The sequence below is a fragment of the Hippopotamus amphibius genome, chromosome 4 (assembly GCF_030028045.1).
Source record: "Hippopotamus amphibius kiboko isolate mHipAmp2 chromosome 4, mHipAmp2.hap2, whole genome shotgun sequence".
Lineage (NCBI taxonomy): Eukaryota > Metazoa > Chordata > Mammalia > Artiodactyla > Hippopotamidae > Hippopotamus > Hippopotamus amphibius.
Genome location: NC_080189.1, coordinates 23,138,333 through 23,155,995, shown reverse-complemented (window position 1 = coordinate 23,155,995; position 17,663 = coordinate 23,138,333). Strand labels below are relative to the sequence as shown.

At 35.9% G+C, this 17,663-nt stretch overlaps 1 protein-coding gene across 5 annotated transcripts in view; it reads right to left on the bottom strand.

The window, feature by feature from the left end:
* TMEM209 (transmembrane protein 209) overlaps positions 1–17,663 on the bottom strand; it is a 36,821-nt gene that overhangs the window by 18,892 nt on the left and 266 nt on the right. For 4 of the 5 annotated variants that reach the window (XM_057733423.1, XM_057733426.1, XM_057733420.1 and 1 more), the window contains exons 2-9: positions 16,778–16,914; positions 16,564–16,622; positions 15,599–15,730; positions 14,903–15,144; positions 9,119–9,320; positions 3,382–3,557; positions 2,694–2,765; positions 524–620 (exon numbers count right to left, since the gene is read on the bottom strand). In XM_057733423.1, coding sequence (XP_057589406.1) covers positions 524–620; positions 2,694–2,765; positions 3,382–3,557; positions 9,119–9,320; positions 14,903–15,144; positions 15,599–15,730; positions 16,564–16,622; positions 16,778–16,914 — 1,117 coding nt within the window. Of the gene's footprint in view, positions 1–523; positions 621–2,693; positions 2,766–3,381; positions 3,558–9,118; positions 9,321–14,902; positions 15,145–15,598; positions 15,731–16,563; positions 16,623–16,777; positions 16,915–17,274; positions 17,635–17,663 lie in introns of those variants that run through there. The other variant, XM_057733425.1, reaches the window with a different exon arrangement.

The window sequence follows — 17,663 nt, the reverse complement described above, 5'->3', positions numbered from 1 at the left end:
AATGGGTAAATAAAATGTGGCAGATCCAAACGATGCAATATTATTTGGCAATAGAAAGAAATGAAGTACTGATAAACGCTACAACATGGATGAACCTTGAAAACACCATGTTAAATGAAGAAGCCAGTCACAAAGGACACCATGTTGTATGATCCCATTTAGATGAAATATCCAAAACAGGCCTATCTAAAGAGATAGAAAGTAGGCTTGTAGTTGTCTAGGGCTGGGGTGGTGGTGGGAAAATGGTTTGTGGGGTTTCTTTTTTGGGTGATGAAATATTCTAAATTTGACTGTGCCGATGGTTGCACAACCCAAACCTAAGAAGAGTAGACTTTAAATGGGTGAGTTGCATGTATCTCAATAAAACTGTTATATTTTTTAAAAAGTGATATTATAGACATTTAATTTTTTTCTTCACCTCAAGATAACAAAGAAAGCTGTTATATAGCCCATTACATTAAGAAATTTTCCACTTGGCGGATTCACTGAAGGAACTCAAATGCTGGGATCTATTTTCACATACCTCCTATTTGCAGCTCTGGACAACCCATTCGCCTCATCTGTGTGCTGACAGACTCAATCTCTTGTACAAGTGGCACTAATATTGTCTCATTGATCCACTAGGAAGAAATGAGGTAAAGATTTTACATATACAATTTTAAAGCATTTCTCAAATAATTATTTTCATGAAACTGTTTCTACTGTCTTGTACTTGAGTATCAATTGAGTATAGTGAAAGAGAATGGAAGTAGTAGCTACCTGAAGTCTAGAGAAAGTTAAGAAAATATGCTAATGTAGTATAAGTTGACTAAGTTATATCCTTAAATCACATATGCCTGTTTCCCTGATTTTTTTTGAAGATATAAAACTTTCAGTTACATGTTAAGTTTTTCCTAAATTCTTCTTTCTATGATCATTATACTTAGCTAAAAGGATCATCTTCAGTCTACATTTCTAGGGTAATTATTCACACATTTACACATGTAGCATTTATACTGGTTTGCGGTTAGTAAAATAACTAACATGACTGATTACCTCTCAGCAGGCTCACTCAATTCCCTAACCATGTGGAAAACAGATTTTACTGTATTTGAAACTAGTCTGTGAATATTACAATATTCACTTTAGGCCTAGGAATTTCAAATTCCATTTTGAATGACTGACAGCAAACTCATTCTGGGATGTGAAAAGGATTGCCCAAGGAAATACCACCATTTATGTTTCCACACTTCTGTTTAACCATAAAGTAGAAGGATGAAAACAAGTTTCAGATCAAATATAAGTCTATGAAATTCATTATAAAAATTCTGAATTAACCTCTGAAAATGAAGTGTTTTTATAATTTTTTTAGCAAGAAAATTTGACATACTGGCAAGACCTGAACTGAATGCCTGTGAGGCTATTTTTAGACTTTATCCTACATAATGTGACTGCTCATATGCTTTGCTGCAGAAACATTAATGTAGCTGATTACTGAGTACTAACAAGACCCTGCTAGTGTATTACAAAATATACAGTATATGCATATACTGCTTTTAAAAACAAAAAAACTACAAAAAAACCTAAATTTCAGAACATTGTAGCCTAAGGAATTCAGATAAAGGATTGTGTTTGTATTTCTTCTAAGCGAACACTCCTGACCAAGACTTTATAAATATATTAACATTTCTAGATAAGCCTATGAGTAGAAATAAAAGAAAGTACAGTTCTAGGACATCATTTCACTTGTTCATTCTTCCAACATTTATTAAGTGTATCCTACTTGCAGCCACTCTTAGGCTGCAACAAAATTATCTACCAGGTCCAGGAGAGAGATCTAGGCCTCATTCCCTCAATACTCTGATTGAGTAGTTCTAGGGCTGGTTCTGGAATTTTTATTCAAAAAAAGCCAACCATGCTTCTGGTTTAAGAAAGTAGGCTACTATTTTCACCACTCTCTTAATACCCTACTGAAATTATAGTACAAGAATAAAAAAGGAGTATGAGTGATTTCAACATATTTCTAGAAGCTGTAGAGCTGGGTGCGGGTGGACGAGTGCTGAAGGATGAAACAATGGAAGAAGTGGCAGCCTCTACAGAATGTAAGTGGAGCTTCCTGCAGTGGAGGAGAGGCCAACTTGCTACCCCCCATCCCCCCATTTCCAGTACAGAGAACAACAGAAAGAGGCAGGGTTGAAATCAGGGAACTAACTCACTCTGTATATGGAAGAACTGGCCTTACCAACCTCCAGGCCAAAGATTAGAAGGTTCTTCTTTAGAAAAATCGAAGAAATTGATATATTCTGAAGTAGTTTCAAAGCATATGTTGTTCTCTAACATTGAAGTTTTCTGAGGGTAAGGACCTCATTTTTGCTTCCCACACATTTCTAGACACATAACAGGCTCTGACAGGAAAGCTCTTTGAAAAGTAAAATTCAGATGTTGGGAAAGGGAAGATCTTAGCAACTAAATACACTGTTCCTTTGTCCACTCAAAATACACCGATTTGCTACATGTGGAGGGGAAAAAAAATCCCAAGAATACGGACATCATATGGTAAACGTCTTGTTTATTCTTATATATATTTGCCATCCATATTGCACTTTTAATAATACTTAATTCTGATATTCTAATAATTAATATCTTGAATTGATATTCTAATAACATGCTTTGTATATTGAGGCCCTAATACTGTCCAAAGAGTAAGAACTCACATTTCTGAACTTAGCTGTCCACGAATCCATGTGATCAAGAAGTTGTCGATTCATAGTCACTCTTGCCCACACCTATTAAAAATGCATTTAAAACAAACAATCAGTAAGGAAAAATCTTGCCAGATATCAATCATTCCTTCCCCCACCCTCAGAAATATTTGGGATACTTTGGAAAAAACTTCATGAACATCAGTACTGATCTAATTAACATGCAGTAGTTGGTATTCATGCACACATATATATTTAAAATTCCTTACATTTGTATGTTTAAAAAAAATTCTTCTTGCTTTTAAGAACAAAATTCAAATCCCTTATTTGCTATTAAACTGATGAACTTATAGAGTATCAAACAGTCTAATCTACATGTATTTTAAGAGCAAGGGTCTCCCATACGTTAAGTACAAATAGATACTTGAGATACCTTTTTAATATAAATGAGTGCAGAAAAATGTTTTAGGTAGGACACCAATGTTAACTATGTGTCATAAAGAGTAAAACGTACAATATAATTCAGTTTTAGGTACACAAAGTTAGATCGGAGTCTTTCTACCATTTAATGTGTGCCAGATTTATGTTTCTAGCCAGTAAAAGTGGAGGTTACAGAAAAAAAAAAATCCAGAAGTAGAAGAGAAGACTTTCTAACAATCTGTAAATCATAAACATCAAGTCACTTTTATCTTCCATTTACCTCCTCTGCAGCTTGTTTAGAACTGAGATCGGCTTCGTCTTTGTTAGCACATGGGGCCTGAGACCTACATGCAAGCTGATACTGAAACTTCTTTAAAGTCTGTGCATAATCCCCCACAGAACGACTGTAGTTCCAGAAAGTAGGACTGGTGGAAGGCGAAGTAGAATCTGGGCTTCCTACAATGATACATTTAAAGAGTATCAGTGTGCTGTCCTAATTTTGGTGTCTGGAGTTGGTATATGAACTCTGGGTATCCAGGAACCTAGGCAATGGCAATCAGAGACAAAGCCTTCTCTCCTCCCTCCTCCTGACCTTATCTTTTCTTTAGAGAAATGGACTGCTGGTGCTGAAAATGAAAAAGAACATTTTCTGAGTAGTATCATTTTAAGAGCCAGAAGATCTCTAAGTGGTCAAAAGTATCTGTTTATTTTTGTTGTAAAATTAAGCTTGTTTCATTCTCTAAGACCTTCAAGTGATGCAGACAGAAACAAAAGACAAATTTCTTCAGGAAATAAACAGGCTAAGGAGTTCTTGCTTGAATTTTGAGAAGCTCTTTCTGAATGGGATACTTACAGCCTCTTATTAATAAACTAGACTTTTGGCTAGCAGCTAAACTCACTCTTCCCTGCACTATGCTGGGTCCTATTTATAGCCTGGAGCAATTCCTGTGTTGTATTAAAAGAGACCATCTGCTGATTACACTTCTAAATTTATAAATTTACTTGTAGGAAATATAAATAGTCACATTTAGGGACTTAATATTACAGAGGACTCTACCACAGTACTTAATCACACTTTAAGGTTTGTCTCTTTTCCCAAATAAAACCTGAGCTCCTCGAGGGCAGGGAATATAGCATCTAGGACAGTACCTGAAAAAACAGCACATCTGCAATGACAATTCTATGATACTTATGAAGAGTTTATTTTTTCAGAGTTTAATTGATATCAAAAATATCAACTGATATTTCATCACCCACACAAAAATCACAAATAGAAACTAGGTTTTTTTTTTTAATCTTAGCAGAATTTTTTAAAGGAATGATTGTAAAATAATAAAACGCTTCCTTGTGATGTTTACAGGCACAAAGGATGAGAAATCATGAAAGGGATATGTGGCAGTATTTCAAGTAACAGCATCAAAACCTTGAAGGTTAGCCAGTCTTGTGCTAGTAGCGCTGGGGAAAGTATGTTTCATGCTGGCATAAAAATAAATAATTATATATAATACAGAAATATCACACTTGGTGTAAAAAAATTTCAGGCGGGACTTCTGGCAACACTGACTTAGAGGAATGAATTAATGTCAAGAAAAGAAGTTTTATTAAACAAGCACAAAAGGTTTAATAAATAGAGAATAAGAAAGGAAGATAAGAGACATGGTCATGATAGAGCACAAAGTTTATCCTATTTTGATTAATTATTTTGACTATTGACTTAAAATTGATAATTGAGCTTTCTGAGAGAAAACTTGAACTTAAAAAATTTCAATGAAGACTGGCTTTAGATGACAAAAGAAGTTTTATATAGATGACAGAAATACGTTTTTAATATCTGTTGTACATTAGCCAAAGTACAAGGAAAATATATTTGGCAAGTGACACAATAGGGCCTCTCTATAATGACCACCACCAAAAAAATAGCACAAAACCTGTAGCTGGAGAACCACAAAGACCTGAGAATCAAAGCACACAGAGATTTGGAATTCTGGCAACATAAATTGGGTAACCTGAACATCTCCAAATATATACATATATTTATTTATCAAATAAAATATATAATTTAAATGAATAATGGAGCTTGCAAAAATGTAAGAGGAAGAGTCAGTGGCTAAAAATGAACAGGGAATTGAAAGTCAGAGTGGCCAGTAGCCTGTGTGTGAGCTGATGCCGTGCTTGCTCTGGAGAACTGTGTAGGCTTTGGGAAGCCTATCAGCTTGGATTTCAGTGCCTGGGAACTGGAAATGTGGATACAGGTCCAGGAGAGGTAGAGAGCTGGATTGAGACCTTCTTTTATCTCTATTCCCTGCACCCAGCATAGAGGCAGGAACCTCAAAGGGCTGCATTCTCAGTGGATAAGAAAGATACATCTGTCCACTGACACCAGGAGATAACAAGAAAGCTTGTCTCTCTTAGGTTGTTTAAAAAGAAACCCCCAGAGATTTAAAAGTTACAGATCCATCTTCACATAGGTTTAGATTTGCCTGTTTACACTCCCTGTGAGGTCCAGGAACCTCCAAGTCCCAAAATTATATCAATTAGTTCAAGGTCAATGATATTCCTTAGGCACCTGGTAGAGGCAAATATAAAACTGCTAGAAGGAAACAAGGTTTCTTCCATCCAGCCTTCCCAGGATAGAAAAAGCACAGATAAAACTACTGAAGATGACCTTACCAAAAACAAACAAAAATTACATAAATTACAGGGAAACATGTCTCCAAACAAATGAGTCAACAAGAAAAAATGTTAGTAAGTAATCTCCAAGAACTGTAGATCACTGAACTACTGGACAGAGACTTTTACTAAGTATGTTGAAAGCGATTGAGATAGGAAAAAGAACAGGAAAAAGAACTGAAAACATAAGAACAAAACAAGATACTCTAAAACAGGCATATTTGAAAGAGAACCAAATATAACTTTGAAAACAAAAAAGAAAAGAAAAAAGACAAATTGAAAAACTCAATGAGTTTGTTCAGACACTGTGGCTCAAGAAAGAACCATCAGTCCAAACTGGCTAAAACAAATGTGGGGTGATGAGTAAAACAGAAAGCTCTTCTTTATAGGAGAGTGCCAAACCACTATATGTAGAATAAATGAGAGTATTAAAAAGTCTCCATTTTGCAACCACTACTGTATTAACTCACTTGGGAGAGGATCATCAATGGATGCTAAAGCCGCTGGGTGAAAGACTGTTGGGGGAACAGGGTAGTCACAAGTCTTAAAAGCTTCATAATATAGACTGTTTATTAATTACAGAAGGGAAAAGCTCTTATGAAGAAATCAGGCCATCACTTTGACCAAGTGACCCAATTTAACTTTACCAATAAAGGGACAAAATGATATCACGTGTCCCCTGATGTGATACATTGAAAGGAACACACCACCACCTAAGTTGTATTCTTGCCAAAAAAATATTTAAACTGAATCTAATTATGAGAAAATGATCACACAAATACATTTTGCAAAACTAGCCTTTTTTGTCATAAAAGACAAAAAAGAAAACAGAAACTCACAAATGTTCTAGATTAAAGGAGACAAAAGAAGCATGACAATTAAATGCAATACACGATCCTTCATGGGATCCTGCATCAGTAAAAGAAAAAATAGCTACAAAGGTCATTACTGGGTCAACCGGAAGAAATGTAAATATGAAGAATAGTAGTAACTTAAATATGATAATCATACTGTAATTAGAAAGGAAAATGTCCTTGTTCTTAGGAGATGCATGTGAAATATTTAGGGATGACGTGGCCATTCAGCAAAAAAGTGTGTGTGAGAGAGTATATGTGAGTGCCTGGTTTCTCACTGTTGGAGAAAGGAGCTAGAAATATGTAAAGGGAGAAGGCTAGAACAAACCCTGTATAGTTGGACTGGAATTGGAGGTATCATAGGAACTCATGGTTTTTAATATATATAGATGGATGGATGGAGAAATATACAAAGGGGTGTGTGTGTGTGTGTGTGTGTGTGTGTGTGTGTGTGTGTGTTTCCACATGTATTTCTTTAGCTGTCTGCTTAGTGGACCTAGATTAACCATGGCACATCCAGTGCCCAGACATTAATTTCTAAATATCTTTCTCCACTCAAAGCAATCATGGCCTCTTGAAGAAACAGACTAACTCCAGAGTTAGTTACTAGAGAAAGTATAAGAGAAGCCTGGAATATCTTGAGGAAGGTGGAGCATGGGGTGGGAGGAGTGTTCAAAGAATGAAACCATCAGTCAAAAGAACACAGAAGCTAGACAGCTGCACCAGCAATATCTGAGACAATCTAACCATTAAATAAATGACCTAGAGAGAAGAAAAAGCTCTATCTTACAGTAGAATGCCAACAAATAAATGTAAAAGGTGGTTGCACAATGAAGTGAATGTACTTAATACCACTAAATGATACACTTTAATGTGTTTAAAATGGTAAATCTTATGTATATTTTACCACACACACAGGAAAAGTTTAAAACACATAAAAGGGATAAAGAAGGAAATGATGGAATTAGAAAGGCACTATGACAACCAACACAGTCGTAATTAACTTTGAAAAGATTCTTAAAAGGGTTTTAAAACTATTAAGCAAAAACTGACGAGGAACAGGATATTTATAGTCTCAAAGCAGTTCCCTACAAAATAACTATTATTTACCAATTAATTTGTACAAAATATTACTTACCTAAAATCTACAGGCACAGAAGGGTTGAAAGTATATAGACAGACATAGATATACAAGGCAAATACTAACCAAAAGAAAACTAGTATAGCTGTGCAAATGTCAGACAAAACACACTTAGTAACTAATAAATCAAGCAGATAAAAATTAATAAGATAAAGAATTTAAGAACACCATCTTGAAACCTGACTCAATGAACAAACATAAAAGCCCAATATTTAGGGACTATGACTTCTTTTCAATACACCAAGAACCACTCACAAAAAGTGGTCATAAATAACAGGCCTAAATACAAATCTCAAAAAATATCAAAAAATTAATAGGATACAGATCAAAATCTCTAGCCACAGTACAATTAACTTAGGGAAAAAAAAGAAGATAACAAAGCCTTTCATGACACATGTTTGGAAATTAAAAGCAACACCAATCATCAATAATACTTCCAAATAATATTTCTAAATAACTCCTATACGTCAAAGAAGAAATAAAAATGGAAGTCAGAAAACATCTGGATGTGACAAAAATATGTAGAGGGTACATAGGGTTCTCTGTATTCTACTCTATAATTTTTGGTATCCTTGAAATATTTCAAAATTTAAAAAGAAGGAAAAGCATGTTATCAACAAATAACAAGGTAATATTGATTTGTTTCTTTGACATTTGTGGCACTTTCAGGCAAAATCAAATTAAAAATCAATAGAGAGATTTCAAGTGACACAAAGAGCCATGGTCCAATAACTGGCTTCCTCATTGTGGCCATGCTTTAGCACCTAATGCGCTTTCTGTGAAAGTTCCTGAGGGGGAAAAATCATTACTTGGCTCAATAACCTAATTTGGTTTCAAATAATTGACTTTGTAATAATCAAATCCACCCCAAAAAGATTAAGATTTGCTAACATTATTTCCTAAGGTAAACTAGAGACAAGTTAAAAAATGTTCTGAAAAACAACAACACTTCTGGAGTAAATCCAGGCTCTCTCCAGCCTCCCTGTCACACCAACCTTCCCAAGGACTACGTGAAAGGAGACAACCGTCACTTCACTAAGCTCTGCTATGCACTGCTTCAAGAACATTTTATAACCTTGACACGTAAACAAATTATAACTTCCATTATATGAAAAAAGCTTTCAACTATAATGTAGACCAAAGGTTCAAGATTTCTGTTAGCTCAGCTATATTTTACATAACTGCACAAAATACAAAAACAAAATACATTTCTCTCCAAAGCTACACAAGGTGTACTAGTAAAAGACTTAAACATTTATGTATGGGATCAAACTAACAAAAATAATAGGTTAGCGATAACGTAAAATGACACAAAAATATGTACATTTGATCTAAATAAAATAAATATGTACCCAGCTTAACTCTATGCTGTTTCTCCTCTTCACTTCTAAGAAAAGTATCCAAGGTTCGGAGGTCTGTCATATAGTCTTCTTTGTCAGTAGGGGAGTTGTAGACAGTGGGTGAAGAACGGTAGCGAGATCTCAATCCACTGTTCTCCACTGGTCCAACAGTGGTAGGGTATGGAGAAGAAGGAGAGGGACTATAGCTTGCCAACTATACAAAATAAAAGAACTTTATTTTATTTCTCTTTCATTGAAATTTGTTTTGGTTTTTGACTTTCAAAAAGTAACACACCAATCAGAATGGCCAAAATTCAGAGCACTGACAATACCAAATGCTGGTGAGGATGTAGAGTAACAGGAATTTCCTGTACACAGATGTTTATAAGAGGAAGCAACCAAGATGTCCTTCACTAGGTCTATGGATAAACTGTGGTACATCCAGACAATGGACTGTTATTCAGCACTAAAGGAAATGAGCTATCAAGCCATGAAAAGACATGGAGGAAACCTAAACGCATATTACTAAGTGAAAGAAGCCAACGTGAAAAGGCTACATACTGTATGATTCTGGAAAAGGTTGCCAGAGGTTGGGGTGGGGGAGGACGAACGAGTGGAACACAAAAGATTTTTAGGGCAATGAAATTACTCTGTATGAAACCATAATGATGGATATATGTCACATGTTTGTCCAAACCCACAGAATGTACACGACCAAGAGTGAATGCTAATGTAAACTATGGACTCTGGGTGATAATGACATGTCAGTGTAGGTTTATCTATTCGTACCACTCTGGAGCAAGATGTTGATAGCAGGGGAGACTGTGCCTGTGGGAAGACAGGGGGTACACAGAAAATCTCTTTTCCATTCCTCTCAATTCTGCTATGAACCTAAAACTGTTCTAAAAATAAAGTCTATTTTCTAAAAAAAGTAATATGTGTATTTTTTAAAATGAAGAGAATAAGCCACACTTGTAACTCTACCACCTAGAGATACTATAATCCGTTTTCACATTTTATGTATTTTCAACTTTTTAAATGTACATATGGATGTCAATATATTTTTGTTTTTATAATTGAGGTAATACCCTTTAGCTTCATAGTTTTTTTTTAAAGTTAATAAGCATTTTTCTATAAAAAATCCTTTGTAAATATTCTTACTAGCTGTATAATACTTCATTATACAAATCTACCATAATTTATTTTTACATTCTCATATTCTAGACATTTGGATTGTCTAAAATTTTTGGTTACTGTAAATAATGTTATGATTCGCATCTTTGCTAATTCTGATGACTTCCTTGAGGAGATCCTTGGAACTGAAATGACTTGATCAAAGCATATGAACATTTTAATACACATTTCCATTCTATTAAATGAAAATGTTATACTAAGTTATACTATCAGAAGAAAATAGACAGGAGTACCTCTTTTGGTATGTGTCCATCAGCATTACTATTTTAAAATATTTATGATATACAAGAATTAAAAAAATGTATAATTTGCATTTTCCTTATACTTATCAAACACTTTAAAAATACAATTACTAATGACGTATCACCTCACACCAGTCAGAATGGCCATCATCAAAAAATCTAGAAACAATAAATGTTGGAGAGGGTGCGGAGAAAAGGGAACCCTCCTGCACTGTTGGTGGGAATATAAATTGGTACCGCCACTATGGAAAACAATATGGAGGTTCCTTAGAAAACTAAAAATGGAACTACCATATGACCCAGTAATCCCACTCCTGGGCACATACCCAGAGAAAACCATAATCCAAAAAGAAACATGTACCACAATGTTCACTGCAGCACTATTTACATTAGCCAGGAGGTTGGAAGCACCCTAAATGCCCATCAACAGATGAATGGATAAAGAAGATGTGGCACATATACACAATGGAATAATACTCAGCCATAAAAGGAATGAAATTGAGTTATCTGTAGTGAGGTGGATGGACCTAGAGTCTGTCATACAGAGCGAAGTAAGCCAGAAAGGGAAAAACAAACACCATATGCTAACACATATATGGAATCTAAAAAAATGGTACTGATGAACCCAGTGACAGGGCAAGAATAAAGATGCAGATGTAGAGAACAGACTTGAGAACATGGGGTGGGGGGGCAAAGGGGAAGCTGGGATGAAGTGAGAGTAGCATAGACATAGATACACTACCAACTGTAAAATAGATAGCTAGTGGGAAGCTGCTGCATAACACAGGGAGATCAACTTGATGATGGGTGGTGACTTAGAGGGCTGGGATTGGGAGGGTGGGAGGGAGCTGATATGGGGATATATGTATAAATACAGCTGATTCACTTTGGTGTACCTCAAAAACTGGTACAACAGTGTAAAGCAATTATATTCTAATAAGGAGCCTAAGAAAAACACAATTACTGGTCAGTAGTATTACCTATTTCATTAACTATTTACTTCAGTACATTGACAATTTTTATCTACTGGTGTTTCATGATCAATATATAGTAGTTTATGATAAATTAAGGGTTAACAAATTCTATAATTGTTTAATGCTGTTTGAAAATAAAAATGTGAATCCTCTTCCACATTGATTTTCCTTTTATTTCAATTAACATATTAAATCCTTATATATATTATGACTATATTTGGGCTACTGTCTCATCAGTTGGTTTAATCTTGCTCAAGGGGCATAATATTTTATGCTTCATTTACCTTATCTTATTTCATCCTCTCAATAAGAGATAGGTATTATTACTGTATTAATTTTAGATGTAAGAGGTTAGGTAACTTGCTCAAGATCATACCAGGACATCATTCCATTTTTCTGACTCTATTCTGTTCTGCAGCATTGATTTCTACCATTCTCTCTTCCAGGTCACTTATCCATTTTTCTGCCTCAGTTATTCTGCTATTGATTCCTTCTAGTGTATTTTTCATTTCAGTTATTGTATCGTTCATCCGTTTGTTCTTTAGTTCTTCTAGGTCTTCGTTAAACACTTCTTGCATTTTCTCAATCTTTGCCTCCGTTCTTTTCCCGAGATCCTGGATCATCTTCACTATCATCATTCTGAATTCTTTTTTTCTGGAAGATTGCCTATCTCCACTTCATTTAGTTGTTTTTCTGGGGTTTTACCTTATTCTTTCATCTGCGACACAATCCTCTGCCTTTTCATTGTGTCTAACTTTCTGTGATTGTGGTTTTCATTCTGCAGGCTGCAAGACTGTAGTTCTTCTTGCTTCTCCTGTCTGCCTTCTGGTGGATGAGGCTATCTAAGAGGGACTGGATCTTGATCTGGTGGGCAGGGCCATGCTCAGTAAAACTTTAATTCAATTGTCTGCTGATGGGTGGGGCTGTGTTCCCTCCCTGTTAGTTGTTTGGCCTGAGACAACCCAGCACTGGAGCCTACAGGCTGTATGGTGGGGCTAATAGTGGTCTCTGGGAGGGCTCACGTCAATGAGTACTTCCCAGAACTTCTGCTGCCAGTGCCTTTGTCCCCACAGTGAGCCTCAGCTGCAGTGAGCCTCAGCCACCACCCCCACCTCTGCAGAAGACCCTCCAACACTAGCAGGTAGGTTGGTTCAGTCTCTTATGGGGTCACTGCTCCTTTCCCTTGGGTCCCAGTATGCACAAGACCTTGTACATGCTCTCCAAGAGCGGAGTCTCTGTTTCCCCCAGTCCTATGGAAGTCCTGCAATCCAATCCTGCTAGCCTTCAAAGTCAGATTTTCTGGGGATTCCTATTCCCGTTGCTGGACCCCCAGGCTAGGGAGCCTGACATGGGGCTCAGCATTCTCATGCCAGTGGGAGAACTTCTGTGGTATAATTGTTCTCCAGTTTGTGGGCCACCCACCTGGCAGGTATGGGATTTGATTTTATTGTGATTGTGCCCCTCCTACCATCTCACTGTGGCTTCTCTTTTGTCTTTGGATGTGGGCTATCTTTTTTGGTAGGTTCCAGCATCTTCCTGTCCATGGTTGTTCAACAGTTAGCTGTGATTTCGTTGCTCTTGCAAGAGGAGGTGAGCGCACGTCCTTCTACTCTGCCATCTTGAACCAATCTCCTCCAATTTTTGGACTCTAGAGCCTACACTGCTAACATGTTTTATTAGATCAGAATGATCTGTTCATACAATAGCAAAATGTTGACAACTGTTGAAGATGGGTAATAGATACATAGGATTTCACTGTACTGGTCCCTTCATTTTTGTGTATGTTTGAAAATTTCCATAATCAAAAGTTTAAAAAGTAATTTTCTTGAAAATTTAAAAGAACTCAATGGTAAAACTTCTGGGCCCTAATGTATTCTGTGGTTGTATTTGATTAATGGTTTTTAAATTTCCTTCCTTGATTTATTTAGGTTTTCTACTACTTCATCAATTTTAGCATTTTTTTCCCCAGAAAAATAATTATTCATCTCATTAACTTTTCCAAAGTATTACTTTGGTTCAACAGACACTTATATAGCATCTATATTCCATACACTGTGCTAAGGAAACAAAGATGAATAAAAAAACATAACCTTGTGCTCAAGATTATAATCTAGGAGGAAAAAAATATACTTAAGCAATGTTACGAACTTTATATACAGAGGTAATTAGTAGAGATTAATAATAGTTTTTAAGAAATAAAAATATTTATTCAATAGTAAACTAGGGTATATTTACTAGATGAGTATTAAGTAGCCATAAAACAGAAATTATCTTTGGGTGATAGGATGAGGAGTGACTTTTCTACTAACTTCCTAACTTTCTATAATGATCATATGGTACTTTTCCCATGAAAACAAACTAAAATTATTTTTAAAAGTCATATTTACCTATGAGTTATGAATTACCATAATATTTCATAATTTTTCCTCATAATATTTAACTTATAAAAAATTTTCTAAATTCTGTTACTTGCCAAAATTATTATTAGGTAACCAGTACTATGGAATTTCATTACAAAGAAATATTATGTAAAAGGGTAAGGGCAGACAGTGGATTGATTTCATTTCCAGACATTGCTCATTTAACTATAGAGATATTAGTCTAACTAGTGAGAGTATCTGAAAATGTGACCATCCCAGGAATTCCCTGGTTGTCCAGTGGTTAGGACTCCATGCTTCCACTGCAGCGGGCATGGGTTCAATCCCTGGTCAGGGAAGTAAGATCCTGCAAGTCATGTAGTGTGGCCAAAAAAAAAAAGTATTTGAAAATGTGACCATCCCCCTTTTAATGCCTTTCTTATGGTCTTCTGCATCAGGCAGGAGTCACAATTTCAAATTTGTCAGTTTGTTTTTATCAAGCCTAAAAATTAGAACAAAAGTCTACTCTACCATGGGAGACAGAATGAAGGTTTGTAATCATCCTATGGAGAGTGTCCATACTCAGGTGTCAAGTTACATGACAATCCCAATTTTCAGCTTAGAAGATATTCCAATATGATGAAAAGCACTAATATTCTATAAAGATATACAAAAGTTTCACATAAAAGAGCAAAGAGGGAAACCATGAGTAAAGTAAAAAATCAACATAATTTCAATTTGTTTTAAAGACTCTGCAGAAAGATCTCAGGTGGTGCACCTCAGTTCATTATCTTTTCAAAAGCGACATCTTTGCTTTTAAGATGTGATATAAAGAACTTCTAAATGGTGTCAGGAAACCTGGCTTCTGTTCTTAGCTCTTAAATGGGCAATTTGGGTAAATCAATTACCCACTGGTCCTGGGTTTCTTCATTGATAAAACAAGGAGTTTCAATTCACTAGATGATTTTCAATTCAAACCTCCCAGTTCTAAAATAGTAATGTGATTGGCCAAGAGAAAAGAGTCATTACCTTGTTATAACCACTGATGGGTGAGTAGGTCACTCCAGGGCTATAAGAACCACTACCACCTGACGACAGACCTTGCAGCTGAGGGCTGTATCCAGTTATACAGCTGGTGGTGAACTTGGGGCTGGTACTGGGTGAGCGAGATGGGCTGTAACTTAACACACTCTGACCCTGAATTGAAGGAGAAGGTGGAGAGGGAGGGATCTGGGTTGCTGCCAGATCACGTGGAGGAGTAGTCTGTACCACTAGAAGGAACAAATAACTGTGTGTAAGTATAAATAAAACTTCTATGCAAACAGATTTAATGAACTGAATCTTTTTCATCAGGAAAAGGGCAAATAACAGTGACTTGGTTGTTAAATTATATAAAGTATTATTACCAAAGGACACAAGTGGTTAACCATTTCCATAGAGTTCAAAAAAGGAATTGGCTTTAATGCAACAAAAATTAGTAATTTAATTTTAACTATAATTAAACAATGGAACAAACTTCCATGAGGCTGTGAATGTTACTTAATTTATATAAATAGGAATGATAATCATTGCTCTTAAGACCATTTATTGTAGAACCGCTAATATAGCTGAACCAGATGGCCTTAGAAGTCCCTTCTGGCTGAGTCTATGAGAAGAGAAAATTAAATTGAGAAAGATTTATTGCCAACATTTCCCCCACCTCTGCAAAAGATATAAAACACTTACCACCTGTTTTCAACCCTAAAAGTGTTTGCTGTCCAGGGCTAACAACCAAACTTGTTGGTGCCACAGTGTATTTGAAATATCTCCAAAAATCAAATAAAGCGTTTAGGCTGAAGAGAGATGCAAGGGCAAGCTCTGGAAGAGAACAATTTATTTATTTTTTAAAAGGGGGAAACAAAACCATGCATACTTTAGCAAATCAACAACAACAAAAGTTGAAAGCTATCTTCTTATTCTTCATAAGTTACCACTTAATGAATGTCCATTATGTGTAGGGCATTTATCAGCGAGTTTCAAAATATTATCACTAATTCTTATAACCTTTTACAATAAACATCTGCACCTTCATTTTAAAGATCAACCAACAGTTGTAAAGAAGTTAAGTGACTTTCGCAATAGCACATAGCTAGTTATTGAAGCCATGATTCTAACTCAGGTATGCAGATTCCAAAACTCTTGCTCTTCCACTAGCCATACCAACTCCCTATCGCAGACTTTAGATTAAGTATGTATTAGCCTTTGGAATTTACTTTAATGGCCATAAGGACCCTTTATACCCAAGGACTACTGAAGAGCAGACAGAGAGGAAGGATGAAGAAACTGAGGAAGGCATCAATGGAGTATAAATTTGGATGGTCTTGAAAGGTGAAAAGGTAGAGAAGTAGGGAAGGCAATTCAGGGAGACAAATACAAATACAAATCTTATCAGCACCAAAGTTTATTTTTCTTCACAGAACTCATGATTATCTGGAATTGTATTGTTTATTAATTTGATTATCTCTTCTACTAGAATACTCCTTCCATGAAGGCAGGGACCTTGTTTTCTTCCTGGTGTATTCCCAGTTTTGGGAACATATCAGGCACTCAAATACTTGTTGAATAAAGGAATGAATACTAAGTTGAATTAAACTTGAGTGCAATTTTTCATTGGGAGTAACTCTAAATCGCAGAGAAAATTAATTACTTACCTATATACCAGAGGGGCCAGTATGTCACATTATAATATGAACTAATCAGTTTCCCAGTCCTGAAAAAAATTAGAAAGTCTTTTTAATATTAACAAAACAAAAACAAAAAAACAAAACCCACACCAAAAATCAAAACAAACACAAAACCTGTAGAACCAACCATTGGCCTCTTAAATTTTCACTTTTCCCCCCTTTTATTGGCTAATTAACTTACATTTCAGTATATATCATTCCAGCCATAGATACATTTAGGAGTCCCCAGGCTAAAACCACTTTTCTAGCTTCTGTTTCTTTCCTCATTTTGATGGTTCTGTCAATAAGGGAAGCACTAGGGTTTGGCTCCCCTTGCATCTGTTCAAAATCAAAAAGCACGAGAATTAATTGAAAGAAACTACTTCTCCATTTAAGAAATCAAACTTGTGTCCACTATAAGGTAACTAAAAAGTGCATATATTTTTACCCATCTTTCAAATGTCTTTCCAAACTTTTTCTAACTTTAATATTAGTATATGAAAAGGGAACCCTAAATTACAGCTTCATTGGCACCACACTGTAATCGAGAACTGGCTGGTTCCTTCAGAGAATAATCTAACATTTCCAATAAAGAAAAATCTTATTTTGTAATCAAAGGTTAGTGGTTATGTTTGCAATTACGCTCTGTTGGAATATGTCACAAGGACTAGGCCAAGGGCGATAAGAAATTCAAAATACCAAGTTTTGGTAGAACGTATTCCAAATAAGATGTCATTACTCTCCTCCTACATGCTTGTGCAGAAGTCATTAACTGCCTGCGATCTTTAACAACTCTGCACTCGGACCGACGCACGCCAGAGATCTCCGTTTTGTGTTGCTAATAAAGTACAAGTATTTAAGTTTTAGAAGGGCGAGTACTCATGGTGTGAAGGGGATACGGGTGAGTGGGAAAAGTGAGCAGTTTCGATCAACATTAAGATTTATTATTTCCCAGGCCTCATCTCTTGCCGGCAAGTGTTAAGACTTGTTCCAGCTATACGGAGTCGCAGCCCATAGAGTAGTACCCTTCCCGCCACTCTGACCCGGAGTCAACACTCTCCAGTGCGGAGAGCTTCCCTCCCTGGCTC